This window comes from Abramis brama, assembly GCF_963993115.1.
Source record: "Abramis brama genome assembly, chromosome: 24".
Taxonomy (NCBI): domain Eukaryota; kingdom Metazoa; phylum Chordata; class Actinopteri; order Cypriniformes; family Leuciscidae; genus Abramis; species Abramis brama.
This window is the reverse complement of record NC_139986.1, coordinates 28,771,764-28,799,076: the sequence shown is the minus strand read 5'-3', so window position 1 is coordinate 28,799,076 and position 27,313 is coordinate 28,771,764. Positions and strand designations below refer to the sequence as shown.

The following is a 27,313-nucleotide window of genomic DNA, read 5'->3' as shown; positions in this document are numbered from 1 at the left end:
ATGAAAGGTAAGTCAACATCATGTTATCTACAGATTTTATCTGATTGTATTTTTTTTTTTTTTTTTACATGTATGTTAAGGGCCTGTTCTGACCTGTTTTAATAATTTCTGCTAGAAGTTATTGTTGAAGTTTTGGGAGAATGACCTGCATAATTGTGGATTTCATTGCAGACATTTTATTTAGCTATTAATGTTCATAACTACATTAACCAGCACACCTAATCTTAACAAATGACAATTTATGTAGTGGTCTGCTAATGCCTGTAAAAATGGTTTTAGCAAGTTTTTTTACTCTTGAATTTGACTTTGTAAAGCACACACAGTTTACACCACTAGTGACAATGACAATTTAGTTTTAAAATAACACAATGTGGCAGATGTTTAATTTGCACATTTTCTTTATTCTATTTCGAGACTAATGGATTCAAAGCGACACACAAGATTTTGAGAGATGGGAGAGCTTCATTCCTCATCATGTCCTTTCTGTTCAAAGGAGAAAAAAAGACAAAGATGTAAGATTAATTTATCTTATTAGAAATTATAATACATTTTGCCCATAAATGTAATTGTTTAAAATTATTTTCCATATTTCCTTGCAAAATTTGATTGCACAGTAGGAAAATTAATACATTTTAGTTTGCTTTAGAGTTAATGTTAATGACAGTATGAACCACACCTGCCAAGTCATTTAACATTTGTTTGAAAACAACCAATACTTGCCTTGGATCCTGAATCACGGCTCTTGGCTCTCAGCTTGTTGACCTGAGATTCAGCAATATCAGCCCTCTCCTCTGCCTCATCCAGCTCATGCTGTATCTTACGGAACTTGCCCAGATTTGCATTAGCCTGTTCCTCCTGTAAAAACATGAAGATATTTTCTCAAGCAATCCCATGCCAAGAAAATAAGTCACAATATTTGGTCACGCTTCTGATTAGGGTCCAATTCTCACTATTACTAACTATTAACTATGACTTTTGCCTCAATACACCTCCTAATTACTGCTTGCTATTAGTTAGCCATTAGTTAGAAAAATATTAGTTAATGTTATCGCCTTGGACTAAAACTAACTGAATTCGCTCACACTGGGTATAACTACTTCCCAATTTATTTATTTTGCATAATTTTTGTACTTTGTTGGTATTTTTTCACACATTGTTACACTTGTGTTCCCGGTCATATCATATATTATGATATGACCGGCCTAACAAAAAAAGCATATAAATCTCTTGTTATGCTATATTATCACCAAATATTGGATTCAATCTTTTTGTCAACTTGTTTTCTTTCAATTAGGACAGGTTTTGTAATCCTTTTTGGAACTGATTGATTGTAGGCCTCATTGATCTGACCTTATGCACCTCAGTTTTGAAGTGAAAAAGGCAATATTTGTGGATAATTTTGTCAATATAAAAAAAAATATGAAATTGCACTGTTTATCACACTAGTGTGCTCTAATGTTTAACCCGGAAGTTTGTTTTGAAATTCTTTTATCTTGTACAAAATGGCACAAAGTCAAACTTGTGTAGTTCCCGGTCAAATATGAAATATGATGTTCATCATGTTCACATATGATCATGTGTGCAGGCCTCATTGATCTGAGGATAAAGTTCATCTCTGTTAAAAAGAAAGATTATAATACGTAAAATTGTTTGTGTGTGTGTGTGTGTGGTAGCTTGAGTGTTGGTCCGAGGCCTTTATCTTTGCAAGCGATCAATCAGTTTAAAAAATAAATACAAAACCTGTACTAATTGAAAGGAAAACAAGTTGACAAAAAGATTGAACCCAATATTTGGTGATAATATTACATAATGGGTGATTTACAAGCAATTTTTAAAAGGCCGGCCATTTTTGACCGGGAACACCAAAGGTGTTTCAATACAGCTTAAGGGTAAAGCATGATTAGATGCACAAGTTTTTACTGAAATTATCTTAAACATACCGCCTCCTCAGCAGTTCTTTTGTAGGATTTGACCTTCAGCTGGAGTTTGTCCACCAGATCCTGAAGACGTGCCAGATTCTTACGGTCCTCCTCAGTCTGCATATAAAGTCAGGGTTGGGGATGTAACGGAATACATGTAACGGCGTTATGTAATCAGGTAACTGTAATTCGTTACAAAGTAATCAGTTTACAGTTAATTTTTTTACATTTTGTAAAAAACGGGAATGCTATCAGGATTACAGTGGGTTCACTTAAAACTAAATAAATTAGTATTTTGACATTATAATGCTATATTGACAGCGTGGATCCCGGTTATATCCATGGAGATATCCGTCAGGCTGGCCAAATAAAAAAAAAATAACATTCTAATTAATAGCTTATGGGTCGCGGGTTGATGAGAAATAAATAACGGAACTCTCATTTCACAGTAAAACACAACGAACGTGCGTTTTCAGTAAAGGAAAAAATATGCCTAGAGCATCTCCTAGTGGTCATTATATAAAATACAGAAAACAAGGAATAATTGCTTAATAACTTAATAGCTTTCTAAAAATATACACACGCTTAACAAAAAATTATTCTGATAAGAATGTCTTACAACATAATGATTGAAATCTTAACATGTAATTTTTTTAATCAGGCTCTAATTTGCATACTCTCATTAAGCTACACAGTGGCGGGGTCCACTTGTTTAAGCAGCAATGGAGGCAAAAAAGATCCAAAAGAAATTTCCAAAAGGAGAATTAAAAACAAAAAAGGAAGGAAAGAAAAGTACCGTGTGGGAGCGTTTTACTGAAATAGTTAACCAGGACGAATCAAGTGATATGTAACGGCTTGTGCAGCGCTGTATGTATTTCACAATAAACTCATAAAGCCTATATCCAGCCTTTGCTTGGGATGAATGTATTTAATTTCTTGTGTGTGTGTGTTTTTTCGGGAAAGTTGCAATGACGGAAACAGTGACAATTTATGTTTGAAGGGAGTAAAGCCTGTGTTTAGGCTATTAAGGAAATGGAATTTTTCCAAAGAAGAACTTTTACTTTAAATAGCTAAATGTCAATTTAAAAACAGCCTTCTTCAGTGTAATATGTTACCATATCAACACGCTTAACACTGAGAATTAGAATAATTGTAATGTGACGATTCAGTTGATGTTAGAACTGATCCGCACATCTCTAATTGACAGCTGGTTCTGTTGCCAGTCATGACTCATGTGAGCCACCTGCTGGTGCATGGCAATCATTGTCATAAATATTGCTTTTTTCTTTACGTTATTTACATATGTGACCTTGAAGGAATCCAAAAGTAATCAGATTACATTACATTATTTGCTTTCACTTTTTTTAACTGTAATGGAATACATTTTTAAAGTAACCCTCCCAACTCTGTATATAGTCAGAGCATATATTGACTTGACCACAATTTATGTTGTTTTATAAAATATTTGCATGAATAAAAAGACATTTTTTGTGCCAAAAAAAGTGACCTGGTAGGTGAGCTCCTTGATGCGTCTCTCATATTTACGGACTCCTTTCACAGACTCGCTCGCCTTTCTCTGTTCAAGCTCCACCTCAGTTTCCAGCTCTCTGACCTGAGAGATGTGTAAAAGGGTTAGCTAATCAAACAAAAGTATTTTAATAACAGAAAAAAAAACAATAGACTTGTTTTCAAAAACTTGAGCAACTTACTCTGGCTTCCAGTTTTTGGACCTGCTTCTTGCCACCCTTCATGGCGATCTGCTCAGCCTCATCCAGACGGTGCTGCAGGTCCTTGATGGTCTGCTCCATGTTCTTCTTCATGCGCTCCAGATGAGCACTGGTGTCCTGCTCCTTCTTCAGCTCCTCTGCCATCATGGCAGCATCAGTGATGGCCTTCTTGGCTTTTTCCTCAGCATTCCTGCACTCCTGCACTGCCTCCTCAACCTCAGTCTGAAGCTGAGTATTATCTCCCTCCAGCTTCTTCTTCTGATTCAGCAGGCTGGTGTTCTGAACATGGACAGTATTGACATTCATGTAGTCTCTAGTTGATATTGATACTAAGAATGGGTTTAAAGGTTTCATTTGTCTAATGCAGATGTGTCATACCTGAGAATGCAGGAGCTGAACTCTCTCACTGACATCCAGCAGTTCCTGCTCAGCCAGTTTCCTTCCTCTCTCAGTTTGTTCCACCATGGATCTCAGCTCATCCAGTTCAGCCTGCAGCAGATTGTTGCGTCTCTCCACAATGGCGATGTTCTCTTTGAGATCATCATTACCACGAAGAGCGTCATCTAGTTGCAGTTGGGCATCCTGTAAAGTACAAGTTTTACAAATGAAAATACTGAAGAACTATGTTCACCTAATCATTATAACATCTTGATTTGAAGATTCTTCATACTTTGAGATGTCCATGAAGACCCTTGAGTTGCTTCTGGGCTTCTGATGCCTGTCTGTTAGCCTGACTGAGCTGAATCTCCATCTCATTGAGGTCTCCCTCCATCTTCTTCTTCAGTCTGAGAGCTTCATTCCTGCTGCGAGTCTCTGATTCCAGTGAGCTTTGCAGGGTATCCACCGTTCTCTGCTGGTTCCTCTTGGCCTGCTCCATCTCTTCATCTTTCTCAGACAGCTTACGTTCAATATCAGCTTTGACCTGATTGAACTCCAGCTGAGCTCTAAGAATCTTTCCCTCTTCATGCTCAAGGGAGCCCTGACAGATCAATTAATATAGTTATTTAAAAACATGTTCACTTCTATTAACATACCCTTATTTTAATCTTTTGAATAAATACACAGATAACACAAAAAATAACAACAATTAGATATTTAGGTATACCTCAGCCTCCTCCAAAGCAGTTTGAATTTCTGTTTTCTCCTGCTCCAACTGCTTACGAATTTTCTCTAGCTCATGAATGTTCTTTCCACTCTCGCCAATTTGTTCAGTGAGATCAGCAATCTCCTCTGTTTATTAGGCAAGGTAGAAATGGTTAATACAAGTTAAGATTTTTGTGATATTGATTTGAAAGAAAATATAAAAAAGGTGTGCACATACAAAACCCAAATTGGGCTCAGGTGTGGGACAAAAAGACAACAATAAATGAACAAAGGGTTTTGTGCCTGATGATTAATACATTTTTGGAACTGTAATTTCAGTGTGCAAACAATTATTTTTTTTGTTTATTTAAAGTTTATGAAATTTATGTGAATGCCCAGATGACTAATTAATCAAGGGCACCTTGGAGGTTCTTGTTTTCTCTCTTCATAGTTTCCAAATGATCCAGAGACTCCTCATAAGAGTTCTTCAGTTTGAATAGTTCAGTACTCAGAGATCTGGCTTCCTTCTGGGAGCTTTCCAACTCGCTCTGAGACTCCTCATATTTCTGCTTCCATTCAGCTAGAATCTGTTGATAGAATCAGACTTTGATTAGTTACCATTGGAGCTGAATGAACACAAAGATTATTTATCTGTAAGGGTTTTATGCATTCACCTTGTCAAAGTTTCTTTGCTTCTTGTCCAGAGCAGCAGCAGCAGCATTGGATCTCTCCACATCCACCATGAGATCTTCAATCTCATTCTGCAGCCTGTGCTTGGTCTTCTCCAGAGAGGAGCATTTAGCATTAACAGCTTCCACAGCTTCTTCTGCATCTTGCAAACGCTGAGCAAGTTTCTTCCTACAAATATTACACAGAAGCATTACTTTACAATGTTTTTTTTTTTTTTTTACATACATATTTGTTTTATAAGATTGTAGGTTTTTCCTGTTTCTTACTTTGCTTCCTCCAGCTCCTCAGTCCTCTGGATGGCATCAGTTTCATACTTGGTTCTCCACTGAGCCACTTCAGAGTTTGCCTTGGACATACTACGCTGTAGCTCAGCCTTGGCTTCTTGCTCCTCCTCATATTGCTCCCTCAGCAGATCAGCATCATGACGAGAAGACTGAACTGCATGGGCCAGGGCATTCTTAGCCTATGAGGATTAGGATTTCCTGTTAACAATATACATTGGAATGCACAGGACAGTTGGTAATAAATCCTTTAAAAATATTCTATACCTTGATTTCCTCCTCTAGTTGTCTCTTGAGGTCCTCAATCTGCTGGGTGTAGGACTGCTTGCCTCTTGTTAGCTGAGAGACCAAGGAATCCTTTTCTTCTAGCTGTCTAGAAAGCTCCCCTAGATAGAAGTATAACCATTACATTACAAAAAGCTGTGTGTGATCTTGGGCATTTGTCTAACAATACACAGGATGAAGTATTTCCTTATCAGAGTACATACCATTCTCAGTTTGTAGCTTAGCTTTTTGCATTGTGAAGTCATTGATGCTGCGTTGTCCTTCTTCGTATTTTGTTCTGTATTCAGACATCTGGTCCTCAAGGGTCCTGCACATTTTCTCCAAGTTTGCCTGGATAGATTTTAAATGTAAAAGAAAAAAGTTAAAGACACACAGTAAATTAAAAAACAGTTATAGCATTATTCTTAAGAACACCTGAAGTGAGGAAAAGCAATTAAAAATTATAATATGGAAACAAGAATTCATCACCTTTGCCTTTGCAAGCTGCTCCATGTTGGAGACCACATCGTCCAGTTCCAGTCTGAGTTCACTCTTCTCTTTCTCCAGCTTCTGCTTCACTCTCTGGAGGTTGTCAATCTGCTCTCCCAGATCAGCCACACTGTCTGCATGTTTCTTCCTCAGTGTAGCAGCAGTGGACTCATGTTGCAGAGTGGACTCTTCAAGGTCTCTGCGCAGTTTCTGGAACTCAGCTTCACGTTTCTTGTTCATCTCAATCTGGGCAGCAGTGGCTCCACCAGCCTCCTCCAACCTCTCACTGATCTCCTCCAGTTCTCTGGACAGATCAGCTCTCTGTTTCTCAACTTTAGCACGAGCAGCTCTCTCAGCCTCCAGCTCTTCCTCAAGCTCTTCAATTCTGGCCTAGTAATGTGAAGGAAAACAAAATTTAAAGCTAGAATTCCTAATTGCCTACGTTTTTAAGAATCATAAATATTACCTGCAGCTCCTTCAGTTTCTTCTGGAGTTGGCCTGCCATTGCCTGCTCATCTTCAATCTTGCTACTGAGCTGGCTGATCTCAAAATCCTTCCTGTGTTGCAGAACATATTTGATTACCATTATTAATAAGGATTCAGATTGTGAGCTGTATTCTTGAATAATTATTTCACCCTCTGGAAAACACACTTTTTAATCCTTTCTTCCATTTGCTGTTTGTCATTTTCCAGGTCCATCACGCTCTCTTGGGTCAACTTTAAGTCTCCCTCGAGCTTCCTCTTTGCCCTCTCCAGATCCATACGAATCTTCTTTTCCTGTTCCAGGGAACCCTCAAGCTGGAAGGACAATATTTTGTTCAGCATTGTAAATGTCACCTTTTTCATCTACAACAGAAGAGTCAACAAACCACTCACATCATCCACTTGTTGCTCCAGCTTGGCTTTGGCTTTAGTGAGTGTGTTGACTTTGTCTTCCTCACTCTGGAGGTCATCCAGCGTTTGCTGATGGGCCTCCTGAAGAGCTTTCTTCTCTTTGGTCAGCTTAGCGATGATCTCATCCAAAGCTGCCATCTCTTCTGTCAGGTTTTTAACCTGTAAAATTGTATCATTGAATCAAGAAGCTCTTAACACACCTTTTTTGTACCATTAACTTGCTCAGTGCTGAAAACTGACCTTGTTCTCAGTGGCATGTTTCTCTTTCTCCACTTTGGCCAGAGTGAGCTCAAGATCATCAATGTCCTTCTTGAGCTCAGAGCATTCATCCTCCAGCTTTCGTTTCTTTGCAGTCAGCTCAGAATTCATTTCCTCTTCATCCTCCAGTCTCTCAGTCAGCTCTTTGAGTTTGGCCTCAAGCTGGATCTTATTCTTGATCAGACCCTCACATCTCTCCTCAGCATCACAAAGATTATCTTGCTCCTGTTTACAGGTACAAAAAATCATGTATATTTATTTTAATGTCTTTGTATAATTAAATCATAAGTATAGTTGCTATTTACTCATGAATTCATAAAATCGTTAACTCACAGTTTGGACTTGGAGTGTCAGGTCATTCTTCTCTTGGAGAAGAGAAACCATCTTTTCCTCAAGCTCCTTTCTGCGGGCTTCAGATTTGGCATAAGCCTCCTTCAACTTCAGGAATTCTTCCTTCATGTTGGCCATCTCTTTCTCCGCCTCAGCAGATCTCAGCAGTGGTTTGATTTTGAAGTAGAGCTTCATCCAGGGCCAATTCTTGACACCCATGAAGGCACGTACATTCCACTGGATCACAAGCAAGGCATCTCTGTAATATGACACAAAAATAAATGCATATATTTCATATAAAATGTACTAGTGGAATTATTTTGGAATTTAATAGCCTAAAGCTTGCGATCAACAACCTACCTGCGATCAACAATTTTTTGGAACTCAATTCTTGCGAGAAGACCACGAGCTCTAGCCTGAATATTTGTGATGATGAGAGCAAGACGATCATCTCGCATCTCTTCAAGAGTACCCAGCAGACCAGCCTTGAAGAACACCTTAGGGAGTCAAAAGGGTCTCTTATTTAGCCTTACATTGCACAAGATATCATTGCATGCACATGTTTTTGTATTTGAACTTTTATAACCTGAATTAGATCATTTATTAGGGTACCTTTGTATGTCCAAATCTGTACTGGTTGTGGTCGATATCCAAAGAGCCTAATAATTTCTCAGCTCCTTTCCTGCTGTCAATGAACTGACCATCTGGGATGGCAGCAGGGTTAAGGATACGGTATCTGTTGTTGAATAAAGTGGAAAACCATTTTAATTTTGTTTTTGACAATAATAATATGGCATAAAAAAAATCATGTACTGTAAAACAAAGGGCTCAAGAAATGGCTTGAATTTGCATAAAATACTTTTTGTGTGAACCATTATTTCCAGCAATTTGTTCAAAGACCTAAGTAAATCACAAAACCAAATGTAAAAAACATTCTGAATGGGAATTAATACCCAATATGAATATTTGCAAATATATCTACTCTTTTTGCATAATTTGTGGACGTTTTTTGACCCAAGTGTGACTTTTATGTCTTGTATTCATAAATGAATGTACCTCTGCTTGAAATCTCCATACAGGATCCTGTTGGGGAATCCCTTTCTGCAGATCCTGATGCCCTCCAGCACACCGTTACAGCGCAGCTGGTGCATGACCAGAGGATTCTCCATCGCCCCAGGAGTCTTGCTCTCATTGGGGATGATGCAGCGCACAAAGTGAGGGTGAGTTGACCTCAAGTTGGTCATCAGCTTGTTCAGGTTCTCCTGTGGATAGACATTATCCATGACTCTGACCATATATGTATTTTAGGTTATGCTATTTAAAGAAATTAAGAAACAAAGCTATATTACATAAAATTTTCATTATGAATCACTATGATACAAATCACTATCTGTATATGTTACCCTGTGGAGGGCAGACACTGTCTGAAAAGAAGAGCCCTTTTTCTTCTTCTCCTTTGCTTTGCCGCCGCCACCTCCCTCTGCGGCTGTTGAAAGAAAAAAAAAGTTCTTAAAATGAACCTTGCAATCCTTATTTGTCTCAATAGCCACTTTCCACCATCAGGCCAAAACGTTCTTATTGCTTAACCGTTTAGGACCTGCACGGTTACAAGCAGGAGCTTAGCCAAACACGCTCATAATTCGGGGTTGAGAATGGTTTGTAAGTGTGCTGTGTTGAACCATGCTCAAGTGGAAATATAATTGGAACCATTCCTTACCGTTTTCAGAACCATTCGGCCCGACGGTGGAAAAGTGGCTTATGATTTCCCCCCCTTAGACACACCTGAGTCAGCACCAGCATAATTAGCAAACAGCTGAGACAACATTTTCATGTTGGACTTCTGATAGAGGCCAACAACAGTCTCATTAAGAGGATCCTTGTTCTTCACCAGCCAGTTAATGATGTTGTAGTCCACAGTGCCAGCGTAGTGAACCAGGGAGAAATGGGCCTCTGGTTTACCCTTGACAATCCTGGGCTTCTGGAAGTTGTTTGATTTCCCCAAATGGTTGTCATAAAGCTTAGCTTTAAATGTTGAATCACTTGCTTTGGGGAACATGCACTCCTCTTCAAGGATGGACATGATACCCATTGGCTAGCAAACAATAGATTATGGGTTTCAAATTAGCTGAGCAGTATTGATCCAATACCTGAGATTGCTCAAATTTAAAAACTCACCTTTTCAATTAGATCAATACAAGCCTGCAAATCCATGCCGAAGTCAATAAACTCCCACTCAATGCCCTCCTTCTTGTATTCCTCTTGCTCCAGCACAAACATGTGGTGGTTGAAGAACTGCTGCAACTTCTCATTAGTGAAGTTGATGCACAGCTGCTCAAAGGTGTTGAACTAGAACAGATTAACAGTGTTGTCAACATGGGTAGAAAACATAGAACCACAGAATGATAAATTTAGAGTAATTTTTTATGTGATGTTGGGAGTCACAATATACACAAATTTGTATGTATAAAATGTATTTCTGTTTAATCTAAAATCTGACTAACTAAACTTTTAGCACATATACACAATTTAAAATGAACAAAACTGACTTTCTATTCTGGAATAATGGACCAAAAATATTAATAGCATGTCTTATTTAAACAAACATATACAGTACAAATCTTTGACCAATAATATGCTTTCTATGAGATCGTCACATCCCCCTAATGCCATTGGTCACAGTGCTCGAAATTAACTTTTTTACTTGGTAGCACTGGTGCTCCCAACTTCAAAAAGTTAGGAGCACCAGCAAAAATGTAGGAGCACCCACCAAAAATTAAGGAGCACCACAACTACAAATTATATATTAACAGATTTCATTTCACTGGGGCTTTACACATCCTGTGGCCAAGATTTGAAATTTGGTCTTCTGGCTCTATATCATCTCACCCCGATGATATTGGCACATGATTTGTCATTTGCATACGTCATGTTAATCGCAACTCCTTCTTTTTCCATGAGCTGCAACATAGGTTTAAATTTAGTGAAGGCAAGCTCTTCTTTGGCGATGGTGTATGCGGTGTTATATTTGACGTGTAATTAGCTCTGCCAATAGAGCGGAACGACCAGCAGCATCCTGCCGATTAAAAGCCTTAATAATCGAACCTGATGAACCTGATTTGTTTGCCACACACCTGTCCCTGCATTTTTTTGCTTGGCACTTGGCGCTATTGCTGTTAATATGCTGTATTAATCTTTGTTAATCTTAGTTAATAAAAATACAGCTGTTCATTGTTCGTTCATGTTACTTCACAGTGCATTAACTATGTTAACAAATAAAAAAAATTCAATAATGCAGGCTGTTAGTAGTCTAAATGTTGAAATTAACATTAACAATGGTAAACAAATTAACAAAGTGCAGTTTATTAATAGTGCATGTTAACTAATGTAGTTAACTAGAATTTAATAAATGGAACATTATTGTAAAGTGTTACCGATTTGTTATACACCGATTCAGACGTCTCGTAAGTTCAGTGTTGGACAGATCAGTTGTTTTAACCATTCATTAAAGTTAATCGGTTCAAATGAGTCATTAGTTCGCAAATCGGACGTGTCATTAGTGGACGTGTAGCCCACGGCACGCGTTGTGTGATAATCCCGGCAGTTTATGTTTTAGCATAATTCACACTCCGCGGTAATTCAGGAGAAAAAAAAATCTCCAAATGCTGCATGTGAAACTTTGGTCTTCCGCCCTTTTTCTATCGTGTCAAATGATTTTGATTAATATGCTCGAGGGAGAGAGAGCAAGACAGCGCTCGTGTTGTTTGAAGACGTGAGAGTGCGCGCGCGCGGCCGAGGCTCTCTGCCCTGTCAAGCGCAGCAGTCATTCTATTCTACTTCACTCACCGATCAAATAAGGTTTTGGCGTCCGCCCAAAAAAATTCAATGCAGGAAAACCACTGGATTGGTTATATAACGTTGGTTAGAATGATGGTCCGGCCATCGCGTATCAGCGCACATAAGCTACACACTGTGAAGTAATTTTCAAATGAAAACAGGTCGCAACACAACCATTATTTGCACTCGCACAAATGCTCCCAAATATATTTTTAGGTCGCACAGATTAAATTTCAGGAGCACATGCGACCAAAATGGTCGCAATTTCGAGCCTTGGGTCACAAATAGCAAAGTGATGTAAACTAAAGATTATAAGATACTTAAAAAAAGATTATTTCTCTACCAAACCATTTCTTGGGTCTTTAACTATGCATTACGATGATGTCAATGTCCATACATTTAGTACATTTTGGGTATCAATTTTGATAATGTACAATTTCAGGCCATACAAATGGGCCCAGTGAAATTAATCTTTGAAGACTACACTGCACATGTTGAGCAACCAGGAAACCTTTCTCAATGGTGACAGCTGAATTGTGTCTAGATCCAAAAAAGTGACTTATAGGAACAACATCAAGTACTTACATCAAAGATCTCAAATCCAGCAATGTCCAGCACACCAATGAAGTACTGGCGAGGCTGTTTGGTGTCCAGGGATTGGTTGATTCTCACAACCATCCAGAGGAACATCTTCTCGTACACTGATTTGGAAAGGGCACCAATAGAGTAGTTCACCTGTCCGATAGACATTAAAATGTTACAGAATAATGTGTTTTTATGGTTATGTGAACAGTATGTTATGAAGGGATGTTAATCATGAAGTAGTCTCCACCTGCTGGACATTCTGTCCCTTGGTGACCCATTCATTTCCTACTTTGACTCTTGGGTGGCACAGAGCCTTGATGAGATCAGCAGAGTTCAGGCCCATCAGATAAGATGCTTTATCAGCATCTGTCATCAATAAAAGAAGATGGTTGATGGTAATGAATCTTCTATTAACCAATGCAATATGTCAGCATTTTGTCCCAATACTGACCCTCAGTCCCATCAGCCTCGGCCTGTTCCTCTCTTTGCTTCTGCTTGAACTTCATGTTGCCAAAGTGCATGACGGAACCAGTCAGCTTGTAGATGCTGTTCTTCTCCTCTTGGGTGAAGCCCAACACATCGAACGCTTCCTACAGCAAATGTAATTAATTTAATGATAAATGCCTCATATTCTTCTTTCTTGTATTTTCAGTAAAAATTAATCTTTAGGAGGTTATGTCAAAATGTATTAATGGTAATTTGTAACACACATCAGTAGCCATCAGCTCGTCAGCATCAACAATAGAGGCCACTTGTGTCTCTCCTTGAGAGATGAAGGCGTAATCATAAGGGTTTGCTGTGATCAGCAGCATCTCTGAGAGAAAGGACACAGAGCACTTAGACGTCATGTTGTAATGCATTTTCAAACAAAATTATAGATGTTTGGTTGTAAAAAAAAATTTGCCCACCTAAAAGTTCTGGTTTCTTCTGAGACAGGATCTGGTAGAAGATGTGGTAGTCTCTCTCAGCCTTGAGCTGGAAAGTCACACGAGATTTCTCCAAAAGGTCTGTTCATAGAATTCACAAAATAAGCATTGTATCTAAATGTGGACATTCCATAGACTTTATTTTGTTTTGATATACAGCTAATGATAAATGCTATAAACTATTTTTAAAAATACAATTATAATAATTATTATTAAATATCTGGATTGGATTATGTTACCCATGCATTTTTGCAATTTGAAAGATCAAAATTAATTAATACAATTATTAATTGGCTTTCAGCTAACCCTAACAGAAAAATTGCTGCATTTTTAGAATATTTTTTTTAAAATTGTTTTTACAAATAAATACGTTCCTAGATGTCCCAGATTTAACTCCCTTCTGGGTAAAAATGTGTCACTAAAATATGCTAATCCCTGAAGTAGGCACACACACAAATCACTAAGTACTGTATGTGCCTTAAAAGACAAACCAGTAAATAATCAAAGATCTTTCTTACAAGTCTCAATGTCCGCAGATGCTAGCTTGCCACTGGCAGCAAAATGGATTCGGATGAACTTGCCCTGTTCAAAATAGGATATTGTCTTTAAATACTGTGGGAAATAATCTACAAAAGATAATTATTTGTAACTTAAAATCAGTGTCCACTCACAAAGCGAGAAGAGTTGTCATTTCTGATGGTCTTGGCATTTCCAAAGGCCTCAAGAGCAGGATTACACTGGATGATTTGATCCTCCAGAGTACCCTAGAAAACACAATATTAGAAATTAGTGTATTGTGAATGACAAATAAAACAAAATCACCCCAATAAATTTTTGTTTGAATTCAGATCTCCTGATTTGAAGATTTACCTTCTTTTCAGTGGTTTCCTTCTTTGTAGGACTAGCAGCAATGCTGGCAAAGTACTGAATGACTCTCTTTGTGTTCACAGTCTTTCCAGCACCGGATTCTCCACTATCAACACAAAACGGTCTTAGACAGAGCATATATACGTTGTCTTTTCAACCTTATTGAGACTTTGCAGCCAATTAAAAAGCATATATTCTTACGTGATAAGAATTGACTGGTTTTCTCTGTCTGCAAAATAAAAACAATGTTTTGTTAGAAAATGGATCTCATGGACATTGGTTACTTATTCGTCCAGCAAGGTAATATAAATGCATTATATTTGGAAACAATTTATACAATTACTGTAAACTATTTAGAATATGCTGAGTAGACGCACCTGACAGCATGTACTGATATCCATTGTCAGAGATGGAGAAGATGTGTGGAGGAGCTTCACTCCTCTTCTTTCCTCTATAGGCAACAACGACTTCCTGGTTGTACACTGGCAGCCACTTGTAGGGGTTCACAGTGACACAGAAGAGCCCAGAGTAGGTCTGTAAGAGATTCACAGAAGGTTTAGATCTACTCATCCACGATAAAGAGAACGTGTGAGTGTTTTAAGACTTGACTCACGTAGATCATCCAGGCTGCGTAACGCTCTTTGAGGTTAAACAGCACAGCGGGCTCGTGCAGGAAGGTGAACATCGCCATGTCCTCAATTTTATCAAACTTTGGCGGGTTCTGGGGGTGAACATCAGCCTCCTTCACAGTTACTGTCTGTGGGAACATGAGATTTTTGACACAGTCAGAATCTATGCATATGCATGTATGTGCTCCATCGAGATTGTTTTCATTTGTTTATTTAGCAGATTATTTTATCCAAAGTAACTTGCAAGTGAGAATAATAGTTACATCATTAAAATGCATTAGATGGTGAGGCAATAAAAAAAAAACCTCAGACAATGGTGTATTTAAATCAAAATATTTAAATTAATAATTTCAGAAAATGTGACATTATTATTTTTATATAAATTATGTATTGTTATAATTTATTATTATTATTTTCCATTTGCAATTATTCAACTGCATAAGTTATTCCAAACACAATCAGCCCTTATTTTAAACTTAACACTGCAAGTTCAAAACTAATCTCTCACTTAGCAAAATGAATTAAACAACTGTAAGTTACAGCAATAGTTAAGAACCATCTGATTAATCACAATGCCACTGCTTACACTTATTAAAACTTACCGTTCCCTTTGAAGTCTCACAGGTGACTTTATCACCATCTCGACTGATAATAGATGCCTTGAGATACTCCTCTTCAGCATCAGGAACAAAACATTCCTTCTTCATGTCAAAGGGGCGCGTTTGGGCCTCCAGTCGCTCCTTGTCTGATTTCCTGAGATACGAAGCAGCAGCTCCAAACTCCGCCATCTGAGCATCCCCCATTTTTCACCTTTCTGTTGGATTTCACATGAACTTTATTTGACACAATAGTAATGTATAAAGTGACATGATTAGTACACATTCTGTTTTAAAATTATTTTAAGTGAATGAACATTACCCTGTTAAGTAAGATTAAAATGTACTCACTTTTGCTGTTCTGTTCTTCAGAGACTGATGGTTCAAAGCTCTAGTTTCACACAAAAGAAAGAAAATTAAGTCAACATTGTCTCCTTTCTGTCACTAAATCAAGTGATACTACAATTAGTAAAGAACTCTTTGACTTTGACTTCAAAGTTAATTTCTAATATGTGTAGAAATCAATGTGTCTTCCAACTTACCGCTCAAATAGAAAGATAACGATGACACAATTGAAAACATGTTGTCTCCTTTTATAATGCAATTGTTACTCTAAATATGGTTGTTGGCATCACACAAAGCTTCCAGCTCGCTCAGTTTGGTCTGGAAGGACGGGTTGGGTATGCTGGGTAGAGGTGGGGGGCAGTTTATTGTGGCATGGAATATCTTTCCTGTCAGGCTCAGAGTTAATAATGGTTATTGAGTATCAAAAATGGATGTTAGAAACATATTCAAATATCACATAAATCAGAAATATTTTACCCACCCACTGTATGCCTAAAACACATTAAAGAATTGAATAAGATAGAAAATCAGTGCAGATTAACAATTCTTATCACGAAACAAATTAAATTGAAAATAACATATAAAACACCTTACTGTTTCAAATACTGATCACTACGACATCAGAGTTTGAGTTTAACAATGATTCTGAAAAACAGTATTTACCTTAAAACTTAATTGGTAACTCAGTAAAACTCAATAAATAATTACTGTGAAATGTCCATAACATACAATGAAAGCATATTCTGTGTACTGTTTTTGAAACCTTTATCAGATTACAAAATATAAGTAAATGGCCAGGACTAACTCAGTATAAAATGTATCTTGCAAAAGGTTCTGTCTCTTGTATAGCGGTTCATCATGGACACTTATCCTGTGGTTTCCACTAGAGGCCTCACTTGATTAACAGTTATTGAATGGACCTGGACAAGGTCAATGTCTAGCTGGTGTGAATATTTCAGTTTGTCCTGTACCAGTAATGGAGCATTTGTCTTCTTCCCTGTATACTTGAGCATAGAGATATCCCTGTGACATTCCTATTGAGTGCCTCTTCTTGATTGAGAGGAACAGCTTGCATGATCTACCCGAGTAAATCCATTAATGGAGAGCGAGTGAACTTACTGAACTTTTCTGCTCACTGCTCCTATATTTATATATGTATAAACGATATATCTTTATACATCAGATCTTGAAAACACCTGATACAGATCAAATTGCAGAGCAGTTTTCCAGACTGACAGACTAACAACATTGTAACCTCAAGACCTTGCAAGCTGATAAGTTGGGGTCAAGACATTCAGACTAACAAGGAGGAACAAGAAGTGTGTGATGAGTGCTAATATCTTGTCACTACACACATGCTGCCATAGAGTGTAATTAATATGAAGGGTGTTAATTATGAAACCCACTGAAGGCACCTCCTAAGATGTGAGATTCTTTAAGGGTTTATAAATGGTCACAGTTGTTTACTTTTTAAGGCTACTGTAAATGGTAAATGGACTGCATTTATATAGTGCTTTCGTCGGGAGCAGCTCATGCTCTTGCTCATGGACACCTCGACACTTGGTCAAGTGGAACCGGGGATTGAACCACCAACCTTTCAGTTTGTAGACAACCTACATGAACCACTGAGCCACTGGCGTAAATGCAAAGACTGAAAAAAAATAGCGTTTTTGGATATTACCTTGGTATTATTACACCATAATATGTTGTGTATTGAATCTAAAATTCTAATTCTTAGGATAAAGCATTTAAGAAGTATAAAGTAATTTGGTTTATATTCATGAAGTGGATTTGACCTTTGGACAATTGACTAAACCTGTTAGTGGCAATCAAACAACAAAAGACATACCTTTACCTCTGCTTCTGTGACACTTATTTTTTTTTCTGTTTGCCCTTGAGTATAAAGATAACGGTGTGAAATTCTTTGTGAGTGCTTCTGCCCTATTGAGGACAGCTCGGCCCACATGTTGAAATCTGGAGTGAAGCAGGTGCTGTTTTTGTTGAGGGCCCCATGCACATAAAAAAGAGCATCTAGTTATAGATGTTGGCACACTTGTTGGCTGCATTGTCTTAACTGTAGTTACATAGCCAACAGAGGGAGAACAATGTAGTGCTGGTCAGAAGGTGGATTTTATTTTTAGCTTTCTTTTATACAGATTAAATAGCTTTAAAATGTCAGGGTTTTTTTTCCTTCCTCTTTTTGTTACATCTAGGAAATGTCTGTAAATTAGCATTTATGGTAATATAGGATAGTTTAAATTGTCCACATATTCAGAGACATTGTCACCACTTTCAATTAATAGATAGAGAACTATAGACCATTTGTCCTCAAATGGCAAAGTTAAAGATTTTGCAGATGACAGTCATGTTTGCTTCACCTTGTTTCCACCATCACAGTAAAAACTGTCAGCAAGAGATTCAGCCGTTAAGGCCTTTTTATTAAATAAATCCTATATGGTATCATTTAAAGCGACAGCATAGTTGGTTTCCTTACCTTCACCTCTCCATTCTCAGCTGTTCAGGGTTGACTCTACCTTCAATCATCTGTCCATCATTTACCTGCTCATCACCTTGAATCACATCTACAATTTCCAGCACACATACACAGTTCTTTTGCCCTAAATCACCTACATAAGTGATGTTTAAAAAAGTGTTTGTTTTTTCAGATGCAAGGAACATCAGAACTCCTCTTTTTAAGGTAAGAAATGAGTTGCAAATCATCTAAAGCCTTTGTTTTCATGTTAGATTTATGGTTGCAACTTTGCATGGAAACTGTTTTAGACTGGGGTCATTACTGGGCATCAGAGTTTCTTAAAAAAAAAAAAAAAAAAACACACCCACACATACTATGAGCAAGGAATCTAGCCTGAGAAATTCCACGAGGAACATTGTGTTCTTCCAATTGAAAGGTAAGTTTTCCCATGTATTTTTTTCCCATGTAATATTTGATTCTATCTTTCATTCAGTGCTTTGAATCATGGCTCCTCTAAAGTGGTATAATTTAACCCAATGTATTGAAAGTGAATGCAACGCCATTGTATTAAAACACTAGCAGAGAAGCAGGGACTTACTTGCACATTCATTTTATTCTACAGAACTACAGATAATTTACTGCCACACTGAACATGCCTGTCAGAATGATCCATGTGTGAGCTTCACTCTTCATCGTGCCCTTTCTGTGAGAGGAAGAGACATGAAAAAGATATTGGGTAAAAGGTACTTTCTTGCTTTATTTTTATTTTTATTTTTTTCATCTCTAGTTTTGAGTAATACTGTAAATTGCTCCAGATTGATGTTCTGATCACACTAATCTGGTTTACAGAATCAAAGTAATCCAAAATGTAACAATTTCAAATATCAAGATCTGAAAATATTTCCAGGAAAAATCAAAGAATAAAAATTTAAATAATTATCTTAAACATACCGCCTCCTCAGCAAATCTCTTGTAGGACTTGATTTTCAGCTGCAGTTTGTCAACAGGTCCTGCAGACGACTCAGATTCTTACGGTCTTCCTCAGTCTGCAAACAGAGTACACAAAGATTTCATTCTGTCTCTATGCTTAAATTATATGAATGGAATGTATACAAAGACATGTATTTTTATGTGAGAGAAAGTGACCTGGTAGGTGAGCTCCTTGATGCGTCTCTCATATTTACGGCCTTCTTTCACAGACTCGCTCGCCTTTCTCTGTTCAAGCTCCACCTCATTTTCCAGCTCTCTGACCTGAGAGATGTGTAAAAGGGTTAGCTAATCAAACAAAAGTATTTTAATAACAGAAAAAAACAATAGACTTGTTTTCAAAAACTTGAGCAACTTACTCTGGCTTCCAGTTTTTGGACCTGCTTCTTGCCTCCCTTCATGGCGATCTGCTCAGCCTCATCCAGACGGTGCTGCAGGTCCTTGATGGTCTGCTCCATGTTCTTCTTCATGCGCTCCAGATGAGCACTGGTGTCCTGCTCCTTCTTCAGCTCCTCTGCCATCATGGCAGCATCAGTGATGGCCTTCTTGGCTTTTTCCTCAGCATTCCTGCACTCCTGCACTGCCTCCTCAACCTCAGTCTGAAGCTGAGTATTATCTCCCTCCAGCTTCTTCTTCTGATTCAGCAGGCTGGTGTTCTGAACATAGAAAATGTTGACATTCATATAGTCTTTTGATGATATTGTTTACTAAGAAGGGATTTAGGCTTTGTTTTGCATAGTATTAGTACAGATTTGTCATACCTGAGAATGCAGGAGCTGAACTCTCTCACTGACATCCAGCAGTTCCTGCTCAGCCAGTTTCCTTCCTCTCTCAGTTTGTTCCACCATGGATCTCAGCTCATCCAGTTCAGCCTGCAGCAGGTTGTTGCGTCTCTCCACAATGGCGATGTTCTCTTTGAGATCATCATTACCACGAAGAGCATCATCTAGTTGCAGTTGGGCATCCTGTAAAGTACAAGTTTTACAAATGAAAAGACTGAAGAACTATGTTCACCTAATCATTATAACATCTTGATTTGAAGATTCTTCATACTTTGAGTTGTCCATGAAGACCCTTGAGTTGTTTCTGGGCTTCTGATGCCTGTCTGTTAGCCTGGCTGAGCTGAATCTCCATCTCATTGAGGTCTCCCTCCATCTTCTTCTTCAGTCTGAGAGCTTCATTCCTGCTACGAGACTCTGATTCCAGTGAGCTTTGCAGAGTATCCACCGTTCTCTGCTGGTTCCTCTTGGCCTGCTCCATCTTCATCTTTCTCTGTCAGCTTACGTTCAATATCAGCTTTTACTTGATTGAACTCCAGTTGGCATCTTAAAATCCTTACTTCCTCATGTTCAAGAGAACCCTGTCAATTGATGAGAATTTTTTAATTAAGACTTCTTTTTTCCTTTACCATGTAGGGTTACTAAAGCAAGAACTGATAATAATCTAAATGTATACTTTGAAATGCAATGTAAGTCGCTTTGGATAAAAGCATCTGCCAAATGCATAAATGTAAATGCTTGAAATCTCCATATAGGACCCTGTTGGGGAATCCCTTTCTGCAGATCCTGATGCCCTCCAGCACACCGTTACAGCACAGCTGGTGCATGACCAGAGGATTCTCCATCGCCCCAGGAGTCTTAGTCTCATTGGGGATGAGGCAGCGAACAAAGTGAGGGTGAGTTGACCTCAAGTTGGTCATCAGCTTGTTCAGGTTCTCCTGTGGATAGACATTATCCATCAATCTTCCCACATACAAAAATATATGTATACATAAATATCACAAAACATTACCTTGTTTGTTTCTAGGGTTCTTTTCCTCCAAGTAATTTGTCTGAAACACACCTGAGTCAGCACCAGCATATCCAGGAAACAGGTAAGACAGAAGTTTCATGGTGGACTTCTGATAGAGGCCAACAACAGTCTCATTAAGAGGATCCTTGTTCTTCACCAGCCAGTTAATCATGTTGTAGTCCACAGTGCCAGCGTAGTGAATGCACTCCTCTTCAAGGATGAACATGATACCCATTGGCTAGCAAAGAAAAGATTGAAGGGTTACAAATTAGCTGAGCAGTATTGATCCAGTACCTGAGATCGCTCAAATTTTAAAACTCACCTTTTCAATACAATACAACAATCAATACAAGCCTGCAAATCCATGCCAAAGTCAATAAACTCCCACTCAGTGCCCTCCTTCTTGTATTCCTCTTGCTCCAGCACAAACATGTGGTGGTTGAAGAACTGTTGCAACTTCTCATTAGTGAAGTTGATGCACAGCTGCTCAAAGGTGTTGAACTAGAACAGATTAACAGTGTTGTCAACATGAGTAGAAAACATAAAACCACAGAATGATATATTTTAGAGTAATTTTTTATGTAATGTTGGAAGTCACAATATACACAAATCTGTATGTATAAAATGTATTTATATTTAATCTAAATGCCAATGTACTCCTAAAATCTGACTAAATAACCCAAATAACATATACACAATTTAAAATGAACAAAACTGACTTTCTATTCTAGAATAATGGACCAAAAATATTATTAGCACGTCTGATTTACACAAACATATACAGTACAATTTTCTTTACAAAAATACGCTTTCTATAAGATCATCACGTCCCCTTAACATCATCTGTACACTAGTACACCTGTCCGACAGACATTCAAATGTTACAGAATAAAGTGATTTTATGGTAATGTGAGCAGTATGTTATGAAGGGATGTTAATAATAATATAATAATAATAATTACATTTATACAGCGCACTGTATACATTTCTCTGCACTCTAAGCGCACTCTATAAATATAAGGGGGGGGGGGGTCATCCACCTGGATGATGCGAAGGCTGATGCTACGTTAATCATGAAGTAGTCTCCACCTGCTGGACACTCTGGCCCTTGGTGACCCACTCATTTCCCACTTTGACTATCTAACAGATCTATTTGTAGAAATGTAGAAGTTAAGCTTTTACATTCAGTTAATTCATCTTTAAGAATGAGAAAAGTTAGAAAGGATTTATCAAAGATTTTTCTTACAAGTCTCAATGTCAGCAGAAGCTAGCTTTCCACTGGCAGCAAAGTGAATATGGATGAACTTGCCCTGTTTAAAAACAACAGCTATCAATGTAATTTCATTTGGGTAAATAAAAATTAAAGGTGGGGTATGTGATTCTCTTTTTTGTCCATTTTTTCAAAATCACTTGAAATCCTATTCCTAACCCACTTACAGCCACTGAGTTAGAAGCACTGAAATGAAAATTAAGCAATTTAATCATCTGTGGAACGGGCAGGACTTGGAAAAACTCCAGCCAATCATTTCCAAGACCACCTAGAATCATTGGACAGTAAGTTCGTCAATCAAACGGTCGTACCATACCCATCTCCCCCCATCCCCCTCGCGTGCGTGTCCGCGAGAGACAGAGAGAGAGTAATGGGTGGAGTCAGGGCCAGCGTTGGAGGAAAGAAGGTAGGACCATTTGAGTTATATTTTCAAAATCTGCTGGCCGTTTTGCAAATCCCATACCCTACCTTTAAAAAAAGCAAATAAAGCTCACAAAGTGAGATGAGTTGTCATTTCTGATGGTCTTGGCATTCCATTCAAGAGCAGGATTACACTGGATGATTTGATCCTCCACCGTACACTAGAAAAACAGACATATATAGACAGTAAAAAACAGAGCAGAGAGTTTTGTGTTTTAGCTGGTTATGTTATAGTAAATTTTATGTTGTAATTGTACCCTTAAACCATAAACTGATTAATTCATGTAATTTGTTACTTTATACCCTTCATCAATGCATAGGACTCTGAGGTTGAATAGGTGTAACATGGATCTGTTTCTAACCTATCAATGGTGTCCTTCTTGTCACTACCATCAGCAATGCTGGCAAAGTACTGAATGACTCTCTTGGTGTTCAGTCTTTCCAGATTCTCCACTGTCAACACAAAGCAGTCTTAGAAATGTATGAAGAATTTGTAAAAATTAACAAATAAAGTCAAACCCCAAGATTTAACTAAAACACAAATCTTATGTGATAAGAATAGACTGGTTTTCTCTGTCTGTAAAAAATACATACACATAATTATGAATGTAATATGCATAGTAAATGAACAATTTCCACTGGTTATTGACTTATAGGCTGTGATGTTTTTTTAAAGGCATGGTTGTATATAAAATATTTAAAGAATTGTCAAGTAGACGGAACTGACAGCATGTACTGATATCCATTGTCTGAGATGGAGAAGATGTGTGGAGGAGCTTCACTCCTCTTCTTTCCTCTATAGGCAACAACGACTTCCTGGTTGTACACTTTTTGTAGGGGTTCACAGTGACACAGAAGAGCCCAGAGTAGGTCTGTAAGAGATTCACAGAAGGTTTATATTTGCTCATGCAAGATAAAGAGAACGTGTGAGTGTTTTAAGACTCGACTCACGTAGATCATCCAGGCTGCGTAACGCTCTTTGAGGTTAAACAGCACAGCGGGCTCATGCAGGAAGGTGAACATCACCATGTCCTCAATTTTATCAAACTTTGGCGGGTTCTGGGGGTGAACATCAGCCTCCTTCACAGTTACTGTCTGTGGGAACATGAGATTTGAGTGTCAAAAGTGTCTGCGTATTATTTTGTCGATGCAATCAAATTTCTTCCTTTAATTCATTCACTATATGTAGAAATAGATCAATAGAGGTGATAGTTTTTTTATTTTTATTATTTGATTCATAACTATAATTATCCACCCCTTATTTTAAACATAACACTCTGAGAACAATACAACATGTATTTTAATGTAGAGAAATGTCATCATCATGCAATTGCACTTTGTAACTATTTCAAATCCCCAATTAATCATAATGCCAACATGAAACATGAACTTACCGTTCCCTTTAAAGTCTCACAGGTGACTTTATCAACATCTCGACTGATAACAGATGCCTTGAGATACTCTTCAGCATCAGTAACAGCTCCAAACTTCATCCACTGTTTGTTAGTGTTTGCAAACAGATTACTATATGAAAAATTATTAATAGGAGCGTGTTATATATAGGAGCATGTTTGGACACTTAAGACAACAAGATAATTAACACATTTTTAAGACACATAACACAATGACATTTTCAAGCAAAAATAAAAATGGTTCCGTTTAAAATTAGAATACAGTGTAATCTAGTTTATTTGTAGTTTGAGGAATATGTTGATAGTTAATGTGATTTTCTACAGTGCGAACTTGAGGAGATTTCATACATCCACTAAAAATCGCCAATTGATTTGAACACATTGAGCAAAAATTAGTGAAAAGAGGATCTTGCAGCATTTGAGGCACGGCACGCACATACACTGCAACATTCAGACATTTATAAGTGTGGCTTAAGTGTCTAAATAATGTAAGACTGTACTGTATATGGTAATATAGTAGGATTTCTAATAAATTAATAATAACTCATATGAGATTAGTCTACTGCAGTCAGTGATGTTGAGTGTCTGTCAGGGTCACTTACCTTTGCAGTTCAACTCTCCTGACACTGATGGTTTACTGTCCTAGGGTCACACACAAATATAAAGCAGAATTACTTATTTCATATCAAAATAAGTACTATATGTTTACTATATGTTACATTATAGTCAATAATGAGCAAAAGGGCAACTTGAAAAACTTGTTCTCTCTGTGCCTGAGAGGTAATATACTGTACACCAAAGGAATTGTTAATAAGATCAGGGATTCATAAAGTCTGAGGCATCCCTGAAGGCTTACCGTTTGATGATATGTTAGAAAACCTGTCTGAGGCCATAGACTCTCCACCCCTTTTTATATTGTAAGAGGTCCTCTAAATTGGGTGGCAGGAATTTCTGAAGCATGTCAGTGTCTGCGTTTGGTTAAGATGCATATGGGCTGGGTGTCTGCTGGAGGCAGGTGTACGTTTATTTTGTATAGGGTATAATTCATGCCAGTAAGGACCAGTGTACTAGATGTACTTTCATTCAACTTATTTATGCTTCTAAATGCAATTTACCACATGTAAGGTAAGGGGATTCTGGAGAAATATTAAGATGACACAAATGGTGGAATGCAGAGGAAACTGGAAAGTTGCTGAAATCACAATCCTGCTGCATTTTACCATTGTGTTAACAATCATAACTATTTATTTTATTTTATGTTGTCTGATAACTGAAAAAAAGAGAATGTTTTTTACATTGGTTAACAGCTGTTGGCTCAAAGAAAATGCTTCTCATTTTTTTGCATCAACTGATCTGTACCTTGCTCAAGGACAAGCCAAGTATAAGTTCACTCTGTCCATCATAGATGCTTTATATCCATTCGAGCAGCCGCAACTGAATCCGTAAGGGCCAAGGTCAGTTTACAGTTGGTGTGATCGCTTCACTCAGGCCTTCATCGCTGACACGCCATTGTTCCTTTGCCTTCACACTTGAGGACAAAGATAACCTGTGAAATTCTTCCTGGGTGCTCCTATATGATTGAGAAGAACAGCTTGTGTGATCTCTACAACCAGCATCCATTTGATGTATTTCTCCAGCAGACTGATCTCACTGCCTGTTTAAATTAATGTACACACAACCTCTCCTCAGTGTCAACATAATATTCATCATCGGAACGGTGTCTAATTTGTCCAGTTTGGCAGGCAATACTTACTTTTTTATATCAGCAGCAACCCAAAACCCAGGTTATCTAGAACATAGGTCATTCAAATTGACAACATTTTCAGATATAATTTTTCAATGTGTTCAGCAGCACAGTGTTGTCCACTAAGCACTAAGTCAAGATCCGAAGGCCTAAAAGTGTAAAGCCTCTACAATAAGTTCATCCTCGGTCACATTTCACAATGTCCATTGTAAAAATTCTAACAACTCTTCTCACTTTTGTTCACTTTTAGTTGCTTCTGTATTTCACTAAAAAGAGTGAAACTTCTGTCATCACTTACCCTCATCTCATTCCAAGATCTGCATATATTTCGTCCTTCTGTGGAAAACAAAAGAGAATGCTGTATTTAGAAGAATGCTGGGGTACAAACAGCATTGGACCTCGTTGACTTTAATTGTATGGACAGAAACACACTGACATTTTCAAAATATGTGTTAAACAACAAAGAGTCATTCAATTTTGAACCATATGAGGGCGAGTAAATGATGACAGAATTGGCTTTTTTGAGTGGATGATCCAACTGAACTTGAGGTACCAATATTCTAATAACATTACTTTCATGCTACTAGACCTTTTTTAACCTAAAATGCTAAACTGTATCATCAACCCTTTGTAGAAATGTATGCAACAACTACGTGCACAATGTACCATGAACTTTGTGCAACGTTTGCATCGATGCATATGGAGGTCTGTGTCTGACTGTCAGTCATCCTCTTACCAATTACAACATTGTTTCCTTCCCATTGTCCTTGAGTACAAAGATAACCCTGTGAAATTCCTACTGAGTCTCTGACGAAATGGAAGCAACTGATGAGGGACATTGAGAACACATAAAGCAGATGCCCCATTTGTACAGGTCTCCAAGCGCATAAATAAATGTCAAGCGGTACATGTTGGCACCCTTGCGAGCCGTATACATACTACTTATGTTACATGGCCAATTGAGGCAAAACGATGCTGGTCACAAGACAAGTGTTTATTATTACCCAACTTTCTACCCCGTATTGAGTTAAAAGACATGGAGAAAGAGAAGAAATAGTCATATTGTTTTCTTGGCATAAACATTTGTTCTTTTAGAATAATAATTAAAAAAAAAGTTCTTTATGCAAATAACAAAAAAATAATTCCTGTTGTTCATAAACAATGTTCATCTGTTATTCTCTTTATGCACCTGTTGCTGGATGTCTGAAGGGGTCAACTAACTGTTAAGACCATTTGTTAACCAAAAGGGTGAAAGTTTAAGTTGCTGCTACATTTCTTTTAAGTCATGAGGGGCTTTTCAGAGTCTTAAGATGTCAAGCCAGCAGTTATTATCTCCTGACTTATAGCAATATATCTTAAAATATCTCAAGCACATTCTACTGTGGTTTAAGGTTGCAGGATGGCTCTGTGATCCTTTGAGGAGCTCCTCCCTATATTCAGCTGTTAGACTCCACCTCTAGCACTGGCCTGTTCTTCACATTTAATACTTGGTTTTACCA

General features: G+C 37.8%; 2 protein-coding genes across 3 annotated transcripts; both read right to left on the bottom strand.

The window, feature by feature from the left end:
• Window positions 1-388: 388 nt before the first annotated feature.
• LOC311075860 (myosin-7-like) lies at window positions 389-15,953 on the bottom strand. Of its 2 annotated transcripts, XM_084103511.1 has the most exons (39): window positions 15,915-15,953; window positions 15,724-15,763; window positions 15,379-15,590; window positions 14,761-14,904; window positions 14,525-14,681; window positions 14,349-14,376; window positions 14,151-14,253; window positions 13,952-14,044; window positions 13,799-13,862; window positions 13,263-13,361; window positions 13,065-13,168; window positions 12,806-12,944; window positions 12,602-12,720; window positions 12,355-12,504; window positions 10,111-10,281; window positions 9,718-10,027; window positions 9,339-9,421; window positions 8,992-9,197; window positions 8,548-8,671; window positions 8,296-8,432; window positions 7,939-8,194; window positions 7,588-7,830; window positions 7,330-7,506; window positions 7,106-7,251; window positions 6,920-7,010; window positions 6,454-6,843; window positions 6,189-6,315; window positions 5,968-6,086; window positions 5,686-5,882; window positions 5,404-5,587; window positions 5,151-5,316; window positions 4,752-4,876; window positions 4,317-4,625; window positions 4,025-4,228; window positions 3,629-3,925; window positions 3,427-3,531; window positions 1,941-2,036; window positions 721-855; window positions 389-483 (listed from the first exon to the last, which is right to left on the bottom strand). In XM_084103511.1, exons 3-39 carry the CDS (start codon window positions 15,577-15,579, stop codon window positions 463-465), a joined length of 5,820 nt encoding a protein of 1,939 aa, XP_083959637.1. In that variant the 5' UTR covers window positions 15,580-15,590; window positions 15,724-15,763; window positions 15,915-15,953; the 3' UTR covers window positions 389-462. The 2 variants fall into 2 exon arrangements, with proteins under 2 accessions (XP_083959637.1, XP_083959636.1); XM_084103510.1 differs by lacking the exon at window positions 389-483 and having other exon boundaries at window positions 647-855.
• Window positions 15,954-18,787: 2,834 nt separating this feature from the next.
• On the bottom strand, window positions 18,788-20,443 carry LOC311075020 (myosin-7-like; the record flags this gene model as incomplete). The annotated part of the gene is made up of 6 exons (XM_084102071.1): window positions 18,788-18,893; window positions 19,142-19,236; window positions 19,337-19,441; window positions 19,537-19,833; window positions 19,939-20,142; window positions 20,231-20,443. The coding sequence occupies 5 exons, from the start codon at window positions 20,441-20,443 to the stop codon at window positions 19,177-19,179; spliced, it is 879 nt and encodes a 292-aa protein (XP_083958197.1). The 3' UTR covers window positions 18,788-18,893; window positions 19,142-19,176.
• Window positions 20,444-27,313: the final 6,870 nt, after the last annotated feature.